Source organism: Pieris rapae, chromosome Z (assembly GCF_905147795.1).
Source record: "Pieris rapae chromosome Z, ilPieRapa1.1, whole genome shotgun sequence".
Classification (NCBI taxonomy): domain Eukaryota; kingdom Metazoa; phylum Arthropoda; class Insecta; order Lepidoptera; family Pieridae; genus Pieris; species Pieris rapae.
In genome coordinates this window covers 8175877-8197211 of record NC_059534.1, presented here as the reverse complement: position 1 = coordinate 8197211, position 21335 = coordinate 8175877, and the positions used below count along the sequence as shown (strand labels likewise).

General features: G+C 31.4%; 1 protein-coding gene across 3 annotated transcripts; it reads left to right on the top strand.

The window, feature by feature from the left end:
* Positions 1 to 428: 428 nt before the first annotated feature.
* LOC110998136 (JNK-interacting protein 3) lies at positions 429 to 20925 on the top strand. Of its 3 annotated transcripts, XM_022266606.2 has the most exons (25): positions 429 to 1014; positions 1518 to 1673; positions 1746 to 1893; positions 2333 to 2449; positions 2706 to 2776; positions 3937 to 4081; positions 4471 to 4506; positions 4748 to 4765; positions 5172 to 5229; positions 5620 to 5779; positions 6541 to 6666; positions 6886 to 7010; positions 8303 to 8465; positions 8858 to 9000; positions 9724 to 9836; positions 11220 to 11371; positions 11877 to 12029; positions 12180 to 12311; positions 12794 to 12950; positions 13529 to 13706; positions 14598 to 14758; positions 15125 to 15288; positions 15835 to 16261; positions 16748 to 16840; positions 18113 to 18225. In XM_022266606.2, the coding sequence occupies exons 1-24, from the start codon at positions 685 to 687 to the stop codon at positions 16816 to 16818; spliced, it is 3504 nt and encodes a 1167-aa protein (XP_022122298.2). In that variant the 5' UTR covers positions 429 to 684; the 3' UTR covers positions 16819 to 16840; positions 18113 to 18225. The 3 variants fall into 3 exon arrangements, with proteins under 3 accessions (XP_022122298.2, XP_022122296.2, XP_022122297.2); XM_022266604.2 differs by lacking the exon at positions 16748 to 16840 and having other exon boundaries at positions 430 to 1014; positions 18113 to 20925; XM_022266605.2 differs by lacking the exons at positions 4748 to 4765; positions 16748 to 16840 and having other exon boundaries at positions 430 to 1014; positions 18113 to 20925.
* Positions 20926 to 21335: the final 410 nt, after the last annotated feature.

Sequence of the window (21335 nt, the reverse complement as noted above, 5' to 3'; positions counted from 1 at the left end):
AATGTATAAATATATTATAGTTAAGCATATTATGTCTATCCGGAGACATGATGTCATTCTGTGTTAACTGTTTACTTTGGAATTAAATACAAACATGAAAGTATATTTGTATTTGCTTCCATCTTTGTAAAATATAACCTGTTTCACTTTTATATGTATATTTAATTTACATTCTAGTCTACTTGATACACCATTATAAAAGGTTGAATTTCTGTTTTTTTTTAATAAAATGCATAGTAATCTTACAAGGGAAACTGAGTTCGCTATCTATTGGTGGTGAGGACAGCTTCTTATTAATTATGTATAAGATTCTTGTAATTTCGGAACAGTAAAAGAAACTTATTTGTTCTGTTATATATCGCATCTGTGTGCCGGAAATGAACTTTTTTGTCTATAAACCGGAAACAGTTCCAACGTCAATAGCTAATCGAAATTTTCACTGTAAATACGTCAATCAATCAAATGGTCTAATCGTATTTTTATTTTTCTATCTTCTTCTTTACATATAATATTTACATATTTTCTTTTCAAATAACAAACAATGAGTTGGTTATATATTATTAATTTTGTTCTAAACAGTGAAGTGTAAAACTGTAAAATGTCGCGTAATATTTATTAATTGCCTGTAAAAGGCACATCGTAGTAGAATTGTATTAAAATATTAAGGAAATTTCATCTTCAACTATGAATTTCGACGAGTCAGCGAACAGCGACTATGTCACGTCTGAAACAATATATGGCACTCATGAAGACTCTCACGTAGTGATGTCAGAGAAGGTGCAGACGTTAGCTGGTAGTATTTACCAAGAATTTGAACGTATGATAGCTCGATATGATGAAGACGTCGTGAAGACATTGATGCCCTTGGTGGTCAACGTACTAGAATGTTTAGACTCCGCTTATCAAACCAATCAAGAGCATGAAGTGGAGTTAGAGCTTCTGCGGGAAGATAATGAGCAACTGGTCACGCAGTATGAACGCGAGAAGGCGGCGAGGAAGCATGCGGAACAGAAGGTGAGCATTTTAAAATTATTACTTAGACATTCACTTAGCTTCCTTTGTTACAATAAACAAGGTCACCATTTATTTTGAATTTATGATATAGCACACCATTATTTTAGTTGTTTAATTAACTTAGTATCTATAATTAGGTAGACATCAAATTAAAAAATGTGTTCTCCATTCTGTTATCTTAATTTCAAGGTAAGCCAGTAACATGCCATATTATGTCTTGTGTAATAAGTAAATCAACTTGGATGTCCTAAATAAAAATTTCATAACATTCAAAGCTTATGTTAATCAAGGTTTTATAAAAACTCTTATTGTCAATTACAGTAAAATGTTTGCACACAACTATTCTAAATTGCCATTCAAATATGAATTATGAAACACACTTACTGCTGTAATAACATGAAATGTTTCATTAAATGTTTGTAATTGTCTCTTTAGTAAACAAAAAGTATTTTTGTGCAGACTTATTTATGAATACATATCCAGTATACATTATTATTTACCAGTTGTTGGAGGCTGAAGACCATTATGAAGGAGAGAGAAAAGACCTTACAAGCAGACTGGAGGCATTGGATAGTATTGTCCGAATGCTTGAGTTGAAGCATAAGAACTCACTTGATCATGCAAGCCGTTTAGAAGAGCGTGAAAATGAGCTAAAGAAGGTATAGAATGGATCTTGTATTTTAATCACCATGAATCCTAATGCTTACTAACTTTATATATGTTTTTAATAGGAATATGCAAAACTTCATGAACGTTACACAGAGTTATTTAAGACACATATGGATTACATGGAACGCACTAAATTATTGTTAAGCTCCGCCAGTGACAGAAGTGAAGTCCGGGGTAGGCTTGGCCTAAATCCAGTTGGAAGATCTAGTGGTGAGTTATCAATTGCCTGCAACTAAACAAGTATTTTTGAAACAGCTCAATTTATATTGCACATAAGCACAATAAATCATTAGCCATTTAGTGCAAATAACAATGTAAATATGTTAGTTATAGTTTAAAAATTGAAAAAATATTCCACATGCCCCTTGATATTTTAAATAAATGTAATTGTGTGCTATTTTCTATTTCAAAGTAGTTACTCTAAAATTGCACACTGATATACTTATATCAAGGTAAATTACCAATGAAATTTCAAAATAAAATTTTTGAAATATTTATTATTCAATTTCCTAAGAAAAAACATGTACATACTTTAATCAAATGAACACATTTTATTTATAATGTTATTAATAGTTGTGCTTTGATAAATTTATTTTCTTAAAGATATTGTTTATTTGCAAAGTACTAGTTTTGTTAATTAATCCAACAGGTCCTATATCATTTGGTTTTGCTTCACTTGAGGGCTCTGTAAATGTTGTGGAACAGACGGAAAGTATACCTGGAAGCCCTGTAAGCCTTTCATCATCTCCATCTTCACCACCAATTGGTAATTATGTTAATACTATTAAGGTGTAATAGTATAGGTGGTTAGAGTACTTAGATTTATTTTCTAGAAATTTATTTACATTCACAATTTAACTACTTGAATTATGTTAGGTAAGTTATGTTTAGTATATTCTTACTTATGATGGTTTCTATGTACTGTATTGATTTAAAAAGGTTTTAGCAGCTAACTTAAAATAATACTAAAATGAAAATTATTCCTTCTTAACCCATAATAAAATTGCATACATTTATTACAGGGTCTGAGTTAGCAGCTGTAAGAACAGTAGAAAGAGCTCATCAGACTGATCCTATTACTCAACAAAGTCAGGTAAGGAACTATGTACCCAAAAGGCAGTTAACATACAGTCAAAACCGTTTATGACGACATCGTTTAGAACAAAATACCGGTTATGTACGAAAATCAAAGTTCCCGGCTGAATTCTATGTATTAGGTACTTAATAACCGTAAACAATAAATATTATAGCAGATTCCGCCGCTGTTTTAGCCGCTGTTAATATATTTATATGTAATATACTTAAAATAAATTTTGCATCTAAATTTTTGTGTCATCTTTAGACTTCTAAAGTAAACATTAATTCACGCGAAATCTACTTTATTGCCCATATAACCGTGATATACAAAAACAAATCTACATGCAGGCTACTTGCACCATTGCAGCCGTCTTCATTGCATTCACATGATGAGGAAAAGTGCGAGTTACTAAACTTCGATAGTACACACTTTAATGGTTCCGTGTATATATAAGCACATTCTCTCAGGACGGTTACATCACGATCTTCTGTAAAATATTGCACCTGAGATAGTAAACGACACACTGGAATGACATTGCTTCTACTTGTATTACATTCTTTCAAATATGTGGCTTTTAAATTATTTGAAAGGCACCCGGGATTATATGTTGTTGAACACTGATAACATTTTAAGCTTACGGCTTGCTTACACATTCCTAAAATTATAATAATTGCAACGAAGATTAAGTTGTCGTAAATCAAACATTTCATTTTATTTCTTATGGCACTGACACTTAACAATAATAATGACTAGTTTTCTTAATTTAATTTTTTCCAGTCAAGAAAAGGTTATATTCAAAAGAGTTCCCATTTATATTCCATAGTGATAGTTCCGATGAATGTAAAAGAAAAATCATTAAATAAATGTAACAACGTAGCCAGACATGAACATTCTTAATATAAGTGAATGATTTTTGTGTCTTCAAAAAGAAAAGAATAATGCATAAAGAAAATGAAATAAATAGGTCTATGATTATTAATTGTGACGCCTACTCACTGACCCAAAAACTATTTAGCGAATAAAATTAAATAATTCGAAATACAGTAGTTACAGACGATATACGTTAAGATGTTAATCAATTTAGTTAAATAATTTTACAAAGTTTTATGTAAAAAACTTAATATAATAATGTTAAGAGACGGAAACAATTTCGCTCCATGATGTCTTCTTTTCAGGCTACATCACCAGTTGCACCGCTGCCTAGTACAGGAAAATCGCAAACTAAGAGCGAAAAGCGAAGCGCCAATACTCTGTATCAAGAACTAGCCTTCCATGATACAGATACTAGTATTGTGGAGGGAGATGACGGTGACATAACAGGTAGTCCATTATGCAATTTCTATCTTTATTCATTATTTATTTATTTATTTATTAACACTTCGTTACATTACAATATGAAAAAATGAACATAATTAAATGACAAGGAGGGCAACTGGCGGCCTTATCGCTTTCGAGAGATTTATTCCAGGCAACCACTGCAATAATAATGATTATTAAATCGGTTTTTTAGGAGATCCAAAGGTTTATCTTTTTATTTTTGTAATTGTAGATAGTCATATATTGTATGAGATTTCATCTACTATGACTACTGCATTTACGTTAAATTACGTTGTACGAAAACATAATTTATATAAATAAAAATATATATTTGACAATAGGTATTTAATAATTTCTACCTTCATTTTATATCTATATGTTTTGTTTCATAGGAAGCTGGGTGCATCCTGGTGAATATGCTTCCTCAGGTAATATTTTACTCTTTAAATACTAGTTTTCTTTCATCCATTATTCAAGTGTATTTATTTGCGTCTTTTATGTCCTGACTTTTCATAGATTGTTCGAATAAATAGCAGCATGTGCTTGATTAAATTTATATATCTAAAATGGATTGTCAGCCATTTAATATGCTGTGGTTTTAGGCGTGTTTCTAATTATCTTTGTTCTTTTCATGCCTTATAACAATACGTTACGCCAAACACATTGCAGTTAATGATAATTACTTTGGTAAGTAAATTTTTATCTGTTTAGAAATATGGCGTTTAATTTGAATACTTGTTCATGTTGCCCAAACTCGCACTATGTTATTCTAAAGAAAAACTCAGTTTTTGATTATATTTTTAGACTTTCACAGGCCTTTTGGTTAAAATAACCCCTATTTTTTTGATATAACATATCCACAAACCTTTAGTTACATAATATAATGATGGGAAATAACCGCGTTAATACTCATTTTAAATTATTTGTTTTGAGTTTGAACTGAGGCGAAATAGTTTTATTAAAAAAGTGTGTAAATTTTTTAAAATATCCGTATGGTTATTATTTGACCTCTTTATAAATACAGTATGATGTTATTTCTCTTTGTATATTTGTCCAGACATTATTCAATGTAATTATTATTATATCATCATAGGTATGGGGAAGGAGGTCGAAAATCTTATCTTGGAGAACAACGAACTTCTAGCTACCAAGTAAGTATAAAACAAGGTATTATTGCAATCATATATAACATATAAAATATTTTCTAATATAATATATGTTATTTTTCTTACCATTTAAGGAATTATGAATGCACTAAAGATAATACTTATGAAAGCTCGAATGGGAGCTTTAACGTCTAATGTATTTTAAATTTTGTACTCTTCGTTTTTCAAGAAAAACAACTCAAATGAACGCCGAAACTACACCAATATATCGTCTGTGTTATTTTGAATACTCACCACGTTCCTTTTTCAATCGGAAGCTTTACTGACAAAAGTAGTGAAACGCAAATGCCCCTTTAAAATTTGATCCTTGACGACCTACAATAAAACTTATATAGAAAGTTCAATAGAGTGTTATAGTATTCTTTTGTTCCACAGGAACGCTTTGAATGTCGTGAAAGATGATTTAATCGTAAAGGTTGACGAACTAACCGGTGAGCAAGAAATACTAAGGGAGGAAGTAGCGAATCTTAGTGCCGCTAGAGAAAAGCTTAGAGAACGCGTCACCCAGCTTGAAGATGAATTGAGACATTTGAAAGTAAGTGCAATATCCGTTATGACGTTATGACGTTATAGAATGATATTATAAAGAGCAGTGTTGGCCTAGTGGCTTCAGCCTGCGACTCTCATGCCTAAGGTCGTATGTTCGATCCCCGGCTGTGCACCAATGGACTTTCTTTCTATGTGCGTATTTAACATTTGCTCGAACGGTGAAGGAAAACATCCTGAGGAAACTGACATGTCTTAGATCCAAAAAGTCGACGACGTGTATCAGGCACTGGAGGCTGATCACCTATTGCCTATTAGATTTAAAAATGATCAGGAAACAGATTCTGAAATCTGAGGCCAGGACCTAAAGAGGTTGTAGCGCCACTGATTTTTTTTTTATTATAATACGACGAAAAAAATTGCTCAAGTTATATGTATACTAATTATATTCTAGCCACAAAAGTGAACTTAAGTCTAAAGAGTTCACTAGCCAAAGGTGAGTTTTATTTTATCCAGTCGTGCTTACAATTGTTTTTTAAATTTATTTATAGTCTAATATGACAATATTTATAACAGAATAAGATATATACATTACAGTTATTGTTTTTGTTAATTTACGATAACTGATTCTGTGTGCCCACGGGCAAAGGCCTCCCCCATTTTTCTCCACTTTTCCTTATTGTATATCAATCTCGTCCAGGTCTTTCCAGCCGTTTCCACACTTGTTATTGTAACTTAAATAAAACGTAAACAGAATAACTAATGGACAGTAGACTGATTGTAAGGGTGTTATTTACTTTTAATTAATAGGAAGCAATGACCTCAAATGCTGGTGGTGCGGAGAATGAGGATGAAGCTGATGTTCCAATGGCCCAAAGAAAGAAATTCACTCGCGTGGAAATGGCTAGAGTTCTAATGGAACGCAATCAATATAAGGTACGTAGGTATTAAAACGCATCGTTACGTAATTTGTCGTATAGGTAATTTTAATCTTACTACGAGCATAAATCTATATAACGATACATTGATGTTATCATCCGATTGGTTAACCATTGTTTGGAATGGAAACTTGGAATCATACAAACTATGGAATATTTATTAACAAAAGCTATCCAAGAAATTGAAGCAATTTAACTACAAAATGGTTGTATTCAGGAACGCTATATGGAGTTGCAAGATGCCGTACGATGGACAGAAATTGTTAGGGCAAGTCGTGTCGAATCTACCATGGATAAGAAGAGCAAGCAAAGCATTTGGACATTTTTCAGCAAACTATTTAGGTAAATACCACTTGTATTCTTCGTACAGCTTCTATTATTGTTAAATATTGAATAATGATGCAATTATTAATTTTGAAATATATTTTTAGTGCAATAGCTATAGGTTGACAATTAAACCGATTTAATATTGTTAACACTTAATTGATTATTGTTAGCTTAGCGTGTTAAATGAGAATCGCGAGTTTTGGATTTATTTTCTATTAACTTTTCTTTACTGTGCAAATGTTACGAGAGTTCATTTTTTGCTATTGCGATTGTTTATACACATCGTATGCGAAGTCAATTTTATGTCTTAAGGTGATTGCGGGATGTATATTGGTTTAAATTTAAAAAAAATAAAAGTAATCCCAAGTATGAGGAAGCAGTTTTTTGTGCCTACAAAATAGAAATACTATTTGTTTTGGTATCGATCCCAGGACCTCGGATCTAAACGAATTAAATAACTAAATAAGATACAATTGTGTATTGATAAAACTGCTGAGCGTGCGAGTAAATATATACAATCCACATACGTCACTCAAAAATGATTGACTCATGTATTTTATGAAGCCCAGTATTGAAATTATTATTGTAAAGGTGATCAGTTAAATTGATATTTAAAAGAAGTAAGCGCTGCGAAGTTATATAATATACTTATATTTTTATGTCAGTTTTACAACGTGCGATAGTTCACACAAGCTCAACAAACCATTAATATAATTTTAAACTGGCAATTTTAAAGTTACTTGCTGTTTGCGAATGAAATGTCTTACGCAATTGTAATGTTTCAAAGTTCAAAACCCCAAATGAGGCAAGCAAGAATATTATTCAATGTAATGTTTTAGCTATTCGAAAATAACTCTAATTAACCCAATTGCAAAACACATATTACTAATAATATTTCTACGCTTCTTGGTTTTGCAATGCAATTATTCCAGCTCTGGCGACGTTTGAAGGTCGAATGTTTCATTTGTTTTATATGAATGTTAATAATATTTAGACACTCAAATGAAAGCGTGTAATGTGATTATACGTTCTTGGTTGACTATAAAAAACGAAGTTATTCTCGAAACGCAAAACCGCGTTATTAGGTGGTATGTAATTAAGCAAGGTAAAATAAATTAATTTACAGTAAAATCCAAGAATTTATTATAAATAGCATTATATATTTATGATACAAATATAATATATGTATTATACTCTTATATACAATATTTGAAGACATGGACTTTTGTTTCGTTTGTTGTTTAGTTAAAAAAAATTAACAATATTATTGTATTACATTGACTAATTTTGTCGACATATTGTTTCAGTACATCTGAGCGTCCACAGCGCCCTTTATCGACGCCGCATTTAAAAGCGGTGGCAGCTCCTCAGCCAGCGATAAGACATTCGAGAACTCAAGCGGATTTTCTTGAAACCCAGCTGTCTGATCATCATCACAGGCGGCAAGAGAGAACTGAACAATTTCGCCAGGTCTGTATTTTTTTTTAATTTTAACATCGTTTGATTGTTCTCATTTTCATCATGTCATTTAGTTATACAATATTTTAATATATTAGCTGAGCTTATCCTGTTATTCTATCAAATAGTCTGGAATTCCGTGCGGATCCAAAAAAAGACGTGGCAGTTATGCGCAATTAATATACGTCTTATTACATTTATTCGAGTCGAACGAAAACGAAAAGAAATAAAGTTAAAAAGTAAAGTACCAGAAAGTATTTTTTCATAATAATTGTATTCGATTCCACATGTTTCAATTCCGTATCAAATTCATTCACTTCCGTCAATGTTTTAATCAGTCACCATGGAGTTAAAACTGACAGAAATTCTATAATCAGAATTTTATTGTATTTTCTTAATTGTAGGTAAGAGCTCACGTTCGAAAAGAAGATGGTAGAACCCAGGCATATGGTTGGAGCTTGCCCGGGAAAACTGATCAAGGGCAGAAGGGGCCTAATGTATCACTCTCGTCAGGAGGAGTTCCAGTACCTGTGCCTGTATTTTGCAGGTATGCTATCTTGTTTACAACTTAGTCAAATCGTTGGGTAAACCGTTTCTCTTCTCTCTAGTAATCTACGTTGTTAAAGAAATATTCTCATATGCATTATTATTATTATACTACTACAAACCGCTGTGATTTTAAAATTTAATATTTGTACTAATATGCATGTATTCTGTGAAATAAGTAGGTAAATGTAAAATAGCTATTTGCTGCTATGTAAAACAATTGCCCTCTGGCATTGAGAGTGTCGGGCGGCGGTAACACTTAACATCAGGTGAGCCTCCTGCCCGTTTGCCCCCTGTTCTATAAAAAAAAGATTCCAGAATTCTATATCAATTTACTAATCTTTTATATATTTTGTTATTTACTGAAATTAAAATGAATACGAAGTTGGCGTCATTTGGCCTTTTTCAAGCTTTGTGCACAAGTTTCTATTTGTCACTTATTATATATTCGATTTACATAGAAACCAAACCATTACAAAAACACCAAGAATCTACTAAGACGCTTAACCTGAAGGAATACACTACAGTGTACAACTTTACTTAGAAACTAAAGAAGGAAGAGTTTAATAAAATACTTTCAAAACAAAAAAAATGTATTTCTTAAAGTCTATCCTTAATTTAACTAAGCGTTAGGTGGTATATATTTGATATTTTAGTATATGGTGTATATGGTGATACAGAGTTTTATGTATTTTATTGTAACCAAAATTTTAATAAATTTTAGACCCCTAGCGGAAACAGAGCCTCGTATGTCACTGTTATGCGCTGCGGCTGTTAATTTGACTGGTGGAAAACGCTTCAATCCAGGAAACATCGACAACACTGCAATGTGTTTAGGTATATGTATAAATCATTTATATATAAGTATTAAGTATAGGGGCTTAGCTGTAGAAAATTTTGTGTTATCTGTATTTATTTCTTGGTATAATACCGATAATACAGATGATACAACATTTTCTACAGCTGTGATACTTTTTTGACATTCAACACCTTTTGTCTTCAGTCACCGTGACCACGCACGCTGTAAAGCACGCGCATTTAAAATTATGTTTAAATAATTATAAGTTTACAATAATACATAACTTCAATCCGTTAAAAAAGTGTTTTCTACAAACAATATAACTGTTTTCTAAGTCTTACAATATATTCAAGACCAATCAATATAATACAAATTACAAAAAACTTTGGTGAAAATGTTTAATGATTATAGAACTCGAGTGTAGCTATTTTTAAAAATAACAAATATTTTGGTCTTGACATACCAAACCCAAAACAGATAGGAATAAGCTTCATGTCCCTCGAAGCAATTACCGTTTCAGCTTGTAAGTAACGTAAGAATTAAAGGATAAATTATCAGTTATTTAAAAGGATTTAATTTAAAAGGATAAATTATCAGTTATAAAATTAGTAGCGTATCACAGAGATACTTTATTGTAAACAATAATAGCAAAAATACATCAGCTGTGCTAAATATTTGTATACTTACAAATATCTTATTAAGTACTAAATATCTATAATGTTTAATGGTCTATTAATAGAATTAGACCATTAAACAAAAACAATGTTATCATAATTTACAAGTTTAAATTACATTTCTAGTTAATTTCGTTAAAAAGATTCATTACTAATTAACTAGCAGTCGAAATGCAATAAATATATAATGAAGCTAAATAAATATAATTAATAGATTTACATTTAAGTGTTTACATTCTCAATTTTGTATTGTTTTGAAATATTTAAATTACACACATGTTTATAATATAACTATAGAAACATACTGTAAAACTTAATGTTTTTATATGCGATGCACCTTTTGAACTTTACTCTTAATAGGTATTTCTTATTCCTTATCTGGAAGAAAAGGTGTTAGCGATAAAGTCGCCCGATGCGTATTTTATTTTCATTTAATTTAGGGAGTGTAATAAGTCCAATATTTTAGAGCATCTATAAATATCAAATGAAGAATATAAATGATTATCAATAATTAAGAATATCAATGGTTGGCACTTTTTTAACTCTGTAAACCTCAATACAGATTAAAATTCGCCGGAAGGGGAAAACACTTTTTACATTATATATTGCACCCGCCTGCTTACTTTATACACAGAAATTAAGTATAATAATGAGATTTAAATATAATATATATCAAAAAGCCTAAAATATATAATAAATTCTGGATTTCCCGTCGAATCAGGTGATTTGTAATAATCATATTTTCAGCATACGAAATAAGCAAGGCGCAATCCGCGGGCTCACCAGAAGTGGAGCAAGTTCCTGCTGATCCATCAACTCACATTCCCAATAACCCCGAGAATAACTTGTCATCCCTCGTCTGGATATGTTCTAGTACACAGAATAAGGGTGTTGTTATGGTGAGTTACTTATATTTAAAATTAATTGAGCTTTTATTAATTTGACTTTTTAGTATTTTTAAATAAGATGTACGTCACAGACAATACAATATATATGATAAACTTAACCCTTCGAATGCTCGAAGAATATGTGTTCCTAAAAGTATTTTAACGTTACTCGGAGCACTCATAAGCAAGCTATATCTATCAATTAAATGTATTTACAAAGTCAGAGTCAAAATTCATTTATTCATATAGGTAACATAATGTACACTTATGAACGTCAAAAAAAAGGAAATATTAAATGAATCTAAATTTACATTTACTGCCAGTTCTCAAATCAAGTGCGTAGAACGGAAGAGAAGAACTGGCAATAAACTCTCCGCTCTCATTATTATTATTGAGCAATGAGCGTAATTTTCACTCAATAATATTTATTTTTTAATAAACTATGCAAATGCATGTTAATTACCGTTAACGTAACAATGACACGTATGATTTATATTTCTAAACAATTTTGTACCAGATTATTGACGCGAATAAGCCAGCTGAGGTGATAGAATCGTTCCCTGTGAGTGACAAACATGTTTTGTGTATCGCGTCTGTGCCTGGCGCTGTTGAAGAAGATTTCCTGGAGTATAAAGAAAGGATGAATAAGAATGAAACCAAACGATATTCCGTAAGTTAATTAAATTATTATTAGTATTGTAAGAGTTGTATGTCAGAACTCTATAACCACTTCGGGACTAAGGCTAAAACATATTTTTTAATAAATACTTGATGTATATGACTTTTGCTTTAATATTGATATGACGTGTGTTGTCTTCAGGGATCTTTGTTCTGTGGTGTTAGTAAGAGTGATTCGACAGAGAGTCAAATCAATGGAATTGCCATATTTGGCAATGTGAATGGGCCCAGCGATGGTGATGGAAAGGAAATAATAGTGGGAAGCACTCGAATGGTAAATAATTATCTGATTATAATTAATTATCATACATAGATGGTGGATACAGTTTAAAACTGTAAATTATGTTTTGTAAAAAATCTCTTTAAAATTGTCAATAAATAAAAATAAACAAAAACCACATAACAAATCTTTCATATTTATAATAACTTCTTACAAAGCTTATTATTAATATTCAGTTCATTATCGTTAACGTATATAAGAAAAACTTTCGTATATGCAATATTATATAATAATAGTATGAAATGAAATCTAGAATGGGAAATCAGTTTGTGGCATTCTTATATCTTCTAAATGTGAAGTTTATTTGCCTCTCACGATTTTAAGTTTAAGACACTGGATCTCTCGACGTTATCCGTGCACCCAGAACTTAATCATTGAGAAAAGGTTTTATCTAAGAAAATTGTAATTCCTTTTAGTAAAAAAATATTTATCTTTCGATATTTTGCGTCATATTAAATGTTAATGTTATTTTTCAGGTACAAGCAAACATCCTCACACCTCCCAGTACTCCAATCAAAGAGACTGGTCCTATTAATACTCCGAAAGAATCAGCAATAGACAACGTTGAAGAAGACCTCGACAAAGTCCTGTCAGAAAGTCCGCCATTAAGCTCTACGCCAATTAATAGTAAAGGTAATAATTTTACTTAGTAAAAATTTATACAAATTATTAATTAACCAACTGGTTTAGAAGGGGTTCTTCCAGGACTTTAAAGTTGAAAATTTCATGAGTTTATATACCTAATTTAATGTGATTTATCTTACGATATTAGTCCATATATATTTGGCTTTATTCGTCTAAGCCACAGTAAAATAGAAATGTTTTTATGAAAAGGTGTTTCTTTTTAATATTTCACTTAAATTTGTAATGCTATTTTAATATATACATATAGTAGGAAAATACTTAATCTAAGTATAGTTCATAATCACTGGATTATAGGACAAACAATTTACTTTAATTAACACTGGTGTGCACAAAAAATAACCTTTGTTAAATTCTATGTTTTGTCTTAATTTTATTATAGATAAGATTTTTTTGTAAAATTAATTTTATTTATCTATGTTTACAAAATAGTTATAAAACTGCCGGGTTGAAAAATCTTGTGCAGCAATATGCAAGTAAACCCACATATTCGGTTTACTAAATTTTTTTTTGTCCGATGTTCTCTTGTTATTATTTATATTAAAATTCATATATATCACTCAATACAGATACTGAGAGACGCACATCACCAGAACGCGGTGTAGATGCGTTCGCTGAACAGTCGAATGCTGGAAGAGTTATAGACGACCGTGTAACGACAGCCTTACCTACTATGTGGTTGGGTACTAAGAGTGGCAATTTGTATGTGCATTCCGCAGTGTCTGAGTATGGAAAGTGTCTCGCGAGGTGAGTGTACAAAACAATTTACAATTACAAAATCGTCATAGTCATCTATCTATTTAACTACAAAAATATATGTATCTAATAATTGATATGATCAAAAGTGAGTAATATTCTTGAAAAGAGTACCTATTTATTTTATATTTATTAATATATTTGAACTTCATAAAGTTTTAGTTGGTTTATATATAATATGTACAGAAAATATTTGAAACGTGTTCATATAGAAAACGCATGTAAACATTCATTTTTGTGTTGTTTAACTAGTTACTCAAATAATTTTAAAATTTTCATGTGCATAGTTAACTATTTAGTCAAATAAGTAATAAATATTTCTATAAAAACTAGGTAACTTGTTTGGAACTAAAGGGAAATATAGCTTTTTGTAAACATCGTTTTACTTTTTGTTCGTGTTAACTATATATATAACGTATATAACGTCTCGAGCTGTTATTGCAATGATTTATACGTACCTGTAGAGAAAATCTACATCTGCCGAGGTACAATATACGGCAAACTAAATCTAAATTATATGATTCCAAAATAATTAATCGTTACATGAAAAACTGACTAACAAAAATATTAAATACAAATTATTCAAATGTCAAAAAGTATTCGTAATAATCTGTTCTCTACTTATTTCTTCTTTTATTTAATATATTATTTTTAATCCTTAACATTATAAACCAATACAATAATTGGTGAAGAATGAATACACTTAGATGGAGAAATTGTGATTTTATTTTATTTTTCTTTAAATTAATAATTGAATGAAATAACTCGATTCCTGATTACTAAGTACTACTAGATAAAAGATAAAAGTTATCGGTTCTAGTAAAATTAAATGTCTACTCATCCAGATACACCCACCAAAAACCAATACGGAAATTGTTTCAGAGTGAAATTGAACGATGCAATCCTAGCAATCGTAGCGTGTTGGTCGAGATGTATTGTAGCGTTGGCTGATGGTACAGTCGCTATTTTCTCACGCCTTGCAGATGGACAATGGGACTTCTCACAATATTGTCTCATGACGCTAGGCGATCCCAAGTGTTCAGGTAATTTGATGATCATTCATAATCAAATATACTATATACATAGATGTAATACTGATTGAGGTATCTGCAAGTGTTTTAAACGTAATATTAAAAAAACTTTAAAAATAGTTATGTTTTATATTTTTTAATTACAAAAACATTGAAACAGATACTAAAAAGATTAACTTAAAACATATCAATATTTAAAAAAGCCTAAAAATTTGGTGTTAAGACGAGAGCCTAACACTTATTTTGCACGATATATATTAAAAATATAGTCAATAATATAATATATATTAGTATTGCAGTTGTAAATGGTCAATAGAAAATTAATATCAATTACGATTTTTAAGTAGTTCTCGTGTAAATCAAACATGTATGTTTCAGTTCGTTGTCTAAGTGCCGTGGGAAGTGGGACTGTATGGTGTGGTTATCGTAACAAGGTGCTCGTTATCGACCCGCGTGCGTGTACGTTGCTACATACGCTCGAAGCACACCCGCGACAAGAGAGTCAGCTACGACAGATGTGCGCTGATGGAGATGGAGTATGGGTAATGTTTCTTGTACAATTTTTACTACATCTAGCCCACTAAAAAATATTTTTATGAAGATACATCTCGTATATAAATGATGTTACTTAAAAAACTTACACTAAATCATTTGTAATGATTAAGTGTTTATGTAACGGCTCCTTTTTTAATTTAATGTGTTATCTTGATGTATGTCAAAATTTGCTAAAACATAGACAATATTTACTACTAACTATATTAAAGATATTTTAGTATCGTTCTATTTAGAATTTCATAAATTATATAAATCAAACAAATGAATTATTGCTATATTTTTTATGCGACGAAGTGTTAGACAAATGTCTTCTATATGCGGAAAACTTAATAGTTTTTAAAGTTTATTGGTAATAGTTTTAAAGCTATTTTGTGTATTACTCTAAATACTAAAAGATTTCACGTGTTAAGAAATTCTCACTCTCTTACTACCAATAAGTGTACTTCCATAATCCGACAATCACAGTGCCCTAGTTAATTTTGTTGAGTTAGTATTTTCACGATTCATTTGTATTCGTAACAAATCCTTTTCAGGTCACCATCAAGATGGATTCAACTTTGCGCTTATACCACGCTCATACATACCAACATCTCATTGACGTCGATATCGAGCCCTACGTCAGCAAAATGCTCGGTACTGGCAAGTTGGGTTTCTCCCTCGTGAGAATAACCGCCCTACTTATCAGTTCCGGTCGCCTGTGGATCGGCACAAGTAACGGCGTGGTGATATCTGTTCCCCTATCCGATACCGGGCACCACTCTAGTCCCGGGGGGGTTATTCCGCTGTGTTCGATGAAGCACGCCCAGCTCAGCTTTCACGGGCATAGAGATGCTGTGACATTCTTCGTGGCTGTTCCCAAGGCTGGATCGCCGATAAGCCCGGACTCCCCTGAAAATTGTCCTACGACCCCACCGATACTTGTCATTTCGGGTGGGGAAGGATATATTGATTTTAGAATAGGTGAGTGTATGAATCTAGCAAATGAGTAATGGTCAGCCAATTTGGCGGTTTTAATGCTGTCAGGCGTAAATAGCGTACGTTGTTAGAATAATTATAGTGATTTAAAGAAAATAATAGATCTCAGATGTAATTTTTTTAAAGCGTTATGTAGCTTAGTAATTGATTTTACACACAGTCTAAATGAAAATTAAAACATTTTCAATATTAAAATTTATTAATATGCTTAACTATGCAATATTAGATTGTGCTTGCTAAAGTAGTATCTGCAGAAACAAGAACTTTGAACGACACAAGCCGTGCTTTTAAATATATAAATTACGCTGTTAACAATGCTTAGTTTGCTTCTCATTGTGACAGAAAAAAAAATTGTACATCTTATTTTTCGTGAAATGTCGCAGTAATAGTGCCTCATCTACCGGCGTCGGGACAAATTCACTCGAATCAGTGATAAATTACATCTTATTACTCCAAATTTTTTCTCATTAGAAGAGCATGCCGATGACGTTCGAGATACAGCCTCCCACCTCATTGTTTGGCAGATTATACCTGATTCATAGCATATAAATTGTTTTTAAATCGGTACGTTATTCAAAAAAGCATGGCGCTTGGGACATAACATTATTATGCTAAATTTTAAACACCGAAGGCATGTAGAGATCACATTGACATTTTAACAGTAATTACGTAAGGCTGGGCAAATTAATTGAAACGGACCGAATGATATAACATTACTTTATATTTTAAATTAGTCATAAAACATTTTGTTAATTTCTATTTGAATTACGTAATGCACAATGGAAAAAATAAGTTATTAATACAAAAATTTAAATAAGTATATAATACCACACAAACAAAACTCGAGCTTTTATACAAAAAAATTAGTGGCACTTCAACCTCTTTAGGTCTTAGCCTCAGATTTCTGATTCTGTTTCATGATCAATTTTTAATGGCAAGTAGGTGATCAGCCTCCAGTGCCTGACACACGTCGTCGACTTTTTTAGGTCTAAGACATGTTGGTTTCCTCGCGATGTTTTCTTTAACCGTTCGAGCAAATGTTAAATGCGCACATAGAAATAAAGTCCATTGGTGCACAGCCCGGGAACGAACCTCTGGTGCCATATCATAATATATATGTCCTGATAAATAAAACTTAACATACCATTCAATATGGAGCGTAAAAATGTATGATACAAAATGATAATTAAACTAAAAAATTATATGAAAATTGAATGCGTTATATCTTCGGTCACTTTCATCTGCTAATGCTTAACAATTATAACATTAACATATATCGATTTTGCTAACATTTATTTAAAAATGCGTGTCTTGAATGTCATTAGTGCATTAATTCCTTACAAAAATTGTCACAAGATAATGCGCTGGTGATCGCAACAAAATTAAATGTTCAACAATGTTACAAGTTACTAATCGTAGACGCTATTATGTATATTGCTATGTTAAATATTGGAATGTAAAAGAACATATTTAAACTTTATATTAAAATGAAATCGTTCCTTTACGTTCCTACGATTTGTATTACGTAAAAAAAATGTATAAAATTGTGAGTGTTATTATTGATATGAGGCCAATTTTAAACATAAAGATGCCATTTTCTAAGATCTTGTTGTGTATGTTTTAATTATATGACGAAAACGCGCCCAAATTAGAGTTAAATGTTTATTATTGAAATTATTCGCAAGAAGTGGTAGGATCAAATATCTGTTCCTGCTTGATGTCCATGAAACCCATTTCTGAAACAGCTCAAACCTAATAATAAAAATCCTATATTTGGGCGCGTGGTCGGTAAAGAGGTTATGGTAATACTTTATTTAATTTGTATTATTTGTCCAGCTGATTCAGAAATGGAAGACAGCGTGGTAGTTGCTGAGGATGGAGCTTCGGGTGGGCATGGTTCGTTCGTCGAGCGAGCGACAAAAAGTCACCTTATCGTATGGCAAGTAGAGACCGCCTAACGTACGGCCAGCCGTGCACGCGTTGATTCCGAGTCGGATTACGTATACGTTTGTACGTCCGATAAACCGGCGATTTCCTACAATGCGTAAGCTGATGGGTTTGTTCGGAGCGGATTAATTGGGGAGGGTGATAGTTCTGATGTACAACGTAAAAATATTTGTAATCCGTGAAAGTTGTAATATACTTATTAACTTTTTGCCAGCTCTAAGTCGACCTCGAATCATACGTTGATTTTGTGTACAACAGAATTATCACTTCGGTACACTAAAATAAGATTTCGATTCATTAGATAACATTAAACTAATAAGGAATCCTTTTTTTTCTCTACTAACTTTTTAGGTTCCCCAATAATTTGACATTTGACATTTGAATGGATTTAAAGGTGTGCAATATTTGACATGAAGGAATTTTGTTAACGTAGTGATGGTTTATAAATGCGTTTACTCACCACTCACGTGATGATGATAGAATAAGGTCAAATTTGGAAGATATTATAATCATTTTTGACATGGATCCAGGATAAAGTTAATACATCTTTCGAGAATCCTTTCGGCCCCTCAGCGCACGCACATTTCTGACTCATTAGTGCACGGCTCATGGACACGGTTTTATTATATAGTGTTATATAGTTATCGTTTGTGCTTCAATGCGTTGAATTCGCTTTTAAGTTAGTGTAAGACTTATAAAGGGGTACGTGTGTGGATAATATGGATTTAATGTTTTTTGTTTATGAATTTAAGTGTATCTGTTGGGATGAAAAATCTCAATGATAGTGCCATCTTGAAATATTTCAAAAACGAATAGTGGACTGCGTACACTATGTACGCGGTCTTCTTTCTTGACTATTGAATTATATTATACAATTTCGTTTGTTTGACTATAATATTTTCTGTTATTGAGATATTTTTGCGCATTGTGGTGCTGAGGTATGGAATGTTTTCGTATACACATACATGTTGCCCCTATTTAAATTATAATAAGCCAGCTAAGGGCGTACTTAATGTACGTTAGGTATTGAAAATTAGTACTTACTGCTACTGGTACATCTGCTTTATAGATAATACAAGAAATGAGATGCCATATTATAGCGCGGTGCGCAACCTCGGCTGGCTAAGTTTTGTATTATATCCCCAAATTATTTAAATGTACACCATGTACAAAGTGTTATGATTTATATTTCGTGAAACGTATTGAAATTAATCTCATTTAGAAATAATGTACAAGTAATAACCACCAAATAAATCATTATAGTAGGTGTAGTATAGGTAAGTTAAGATTTAGGCACGACCCGAATCATATTAGCATACGAATTTCTCATGTTGATAACGGGCTGTGGTCTCATCTGCATTACGATATTTATTATATAAGTAATACCGAGTGATATGTACCAATGCTTCATTAATAGTGTGTGATTTAGAAGTTTCGTTTTGTTAAACACTTGTAAGGCATTGCAGTTAAAAGTAAAGTTTTGACGTCTCGTAGAGAGGTGCCCTGATACTGGAGATAATATAGATATATAAATAGAGAAGAAAAAAAATCATATAGTTAGCTTTATTTAACTAAACGTTTATTGAGTAATTTCTTTATATATCATGTCTTAAGAGTATTTCCTCTAGTATATAGGGTACTTTCTCTCCAGGTATATAACAAATAGCACAAAACCCTAAAGCTGATTCCGTCTTAGTACTTTAAATACAAGTTTGCTGATGTGTCGAGTGTTTACTTATCGGTTATGTCCAATGGTGCAAAATTTAGTTAGGTGTAGTATGATTTTAGTATAATTTAAACATTTAAGGCCGTTTTTCGGTGTTCTGTTACAATATACTTGTAGTTAAATTTAGTTATTTTAACGATTTGTTTTCTTATTATAAGTATAATTCTGATTGGACGATCAAATTTTGGTTGATACTTACACTTAAAAAAAAAAGAATTATTTATATTGTCATATTTACACTTGATTTTCTTTATTCAAATACAATTTGTTAATCAAATATTCTCCAGACATCACTCTCTACATTGTGTAGAATATATTTAAAAAGTTTCTATTTTATTTTGAATTTTTCTGTATACACATAGTTGTTAAATTACGGTTTTTTGTATTTAGTTAATAGTTTACACTTAGATTTAAAAATGTCGACTTTCATTACATGGCATATTCTGCTATCAAACCTAGTCACACGAAACGACTTAGGATAATTAAATAAGCCTATATTGTTTGCGAATTACGAGCTGATGCCGTTTATATTAATTAGCTTTCACAATCAATAATTAGATGGGTATTAGTTAGAGATAAGATGTAATTCGAAATTGTCAATGCGGCTCATTGTAGCTGATCATTGGATGAAATTAAACAATACATTTGGTAATATAGATCTTGATTTATTGCTATAAAGTCGGTGAATTAACGGGGATTTGATATTTAATAGTGTATTAGTGGTCATGCTAAGCCTCGAGTTTCTTTACCAAGAGTATTGTGAAAACAATTTTCTTATATTTTTTTGTAGAGTTTTATTTATGTAACCCCAATGACATAATCTTACTTTAAAATGTAACAATCATAATCACGTTATTTACTATTTATTTCGTACAAACTTAATAATAAACATTAAATCATCCGCTATACAATATAATTAGTGATTAAAGTTTATCTTGTTTGTAATACGCAATCCAATAAAGCGCTGCTAATAAAATTGATTTTTCTTTTCATATCCTTGGTTAACAATGACATTGTGAAAATTGTTGTAATAAAAATTAGCCACGCCAAATCGAAAACTATATTCGTTTTAATTATTATATATGCTAATATCTATTGCAGCGTGAGCAAGGGTAATATGATATATGTACAAAAGTTCTGGACTGACAAATTTAAGTGCTCGTCAAATTGCCAGGGTATTTGAGTTTTTCCAAAAGTTGCAATGGATTTGAACCACACCTGATAATTGAATTGTATCCTATTCAAGCCAAAAATGTTAAAATTTTAGCGCTAAAACACCTAACACACACTTCATAAACTCTGTTAGAAAGTCTTCTAACGCCCTAACCGGACCGATACATTACTACATTTATTTCAAAGTAAAATTTTAAAGGTCCTCAAGAGAAC

Coding starts and splice junctions, on each gene's coding strand:
- LOC110998136 (XM_022266604.2), top strand. CDS start 685: ATGAATTTCGACGAGTCAGCGAACAGCGACTATGTCACGTCTGAAACA. Junction 11,372..11,876: donor AGAATAAGGGTGTTGTTATG/GTGAGTTACTTA, acceptor ATTTTGTACCAG/ATTATTGACGCGAATAAGCC. Junction 16,262..18,112: donor ATATATTGATTTTAGAATAG/GTGAGTGTATGA, acceptor TTATTTGTCCAG/CTGATTCAGAAATGGAAGAC.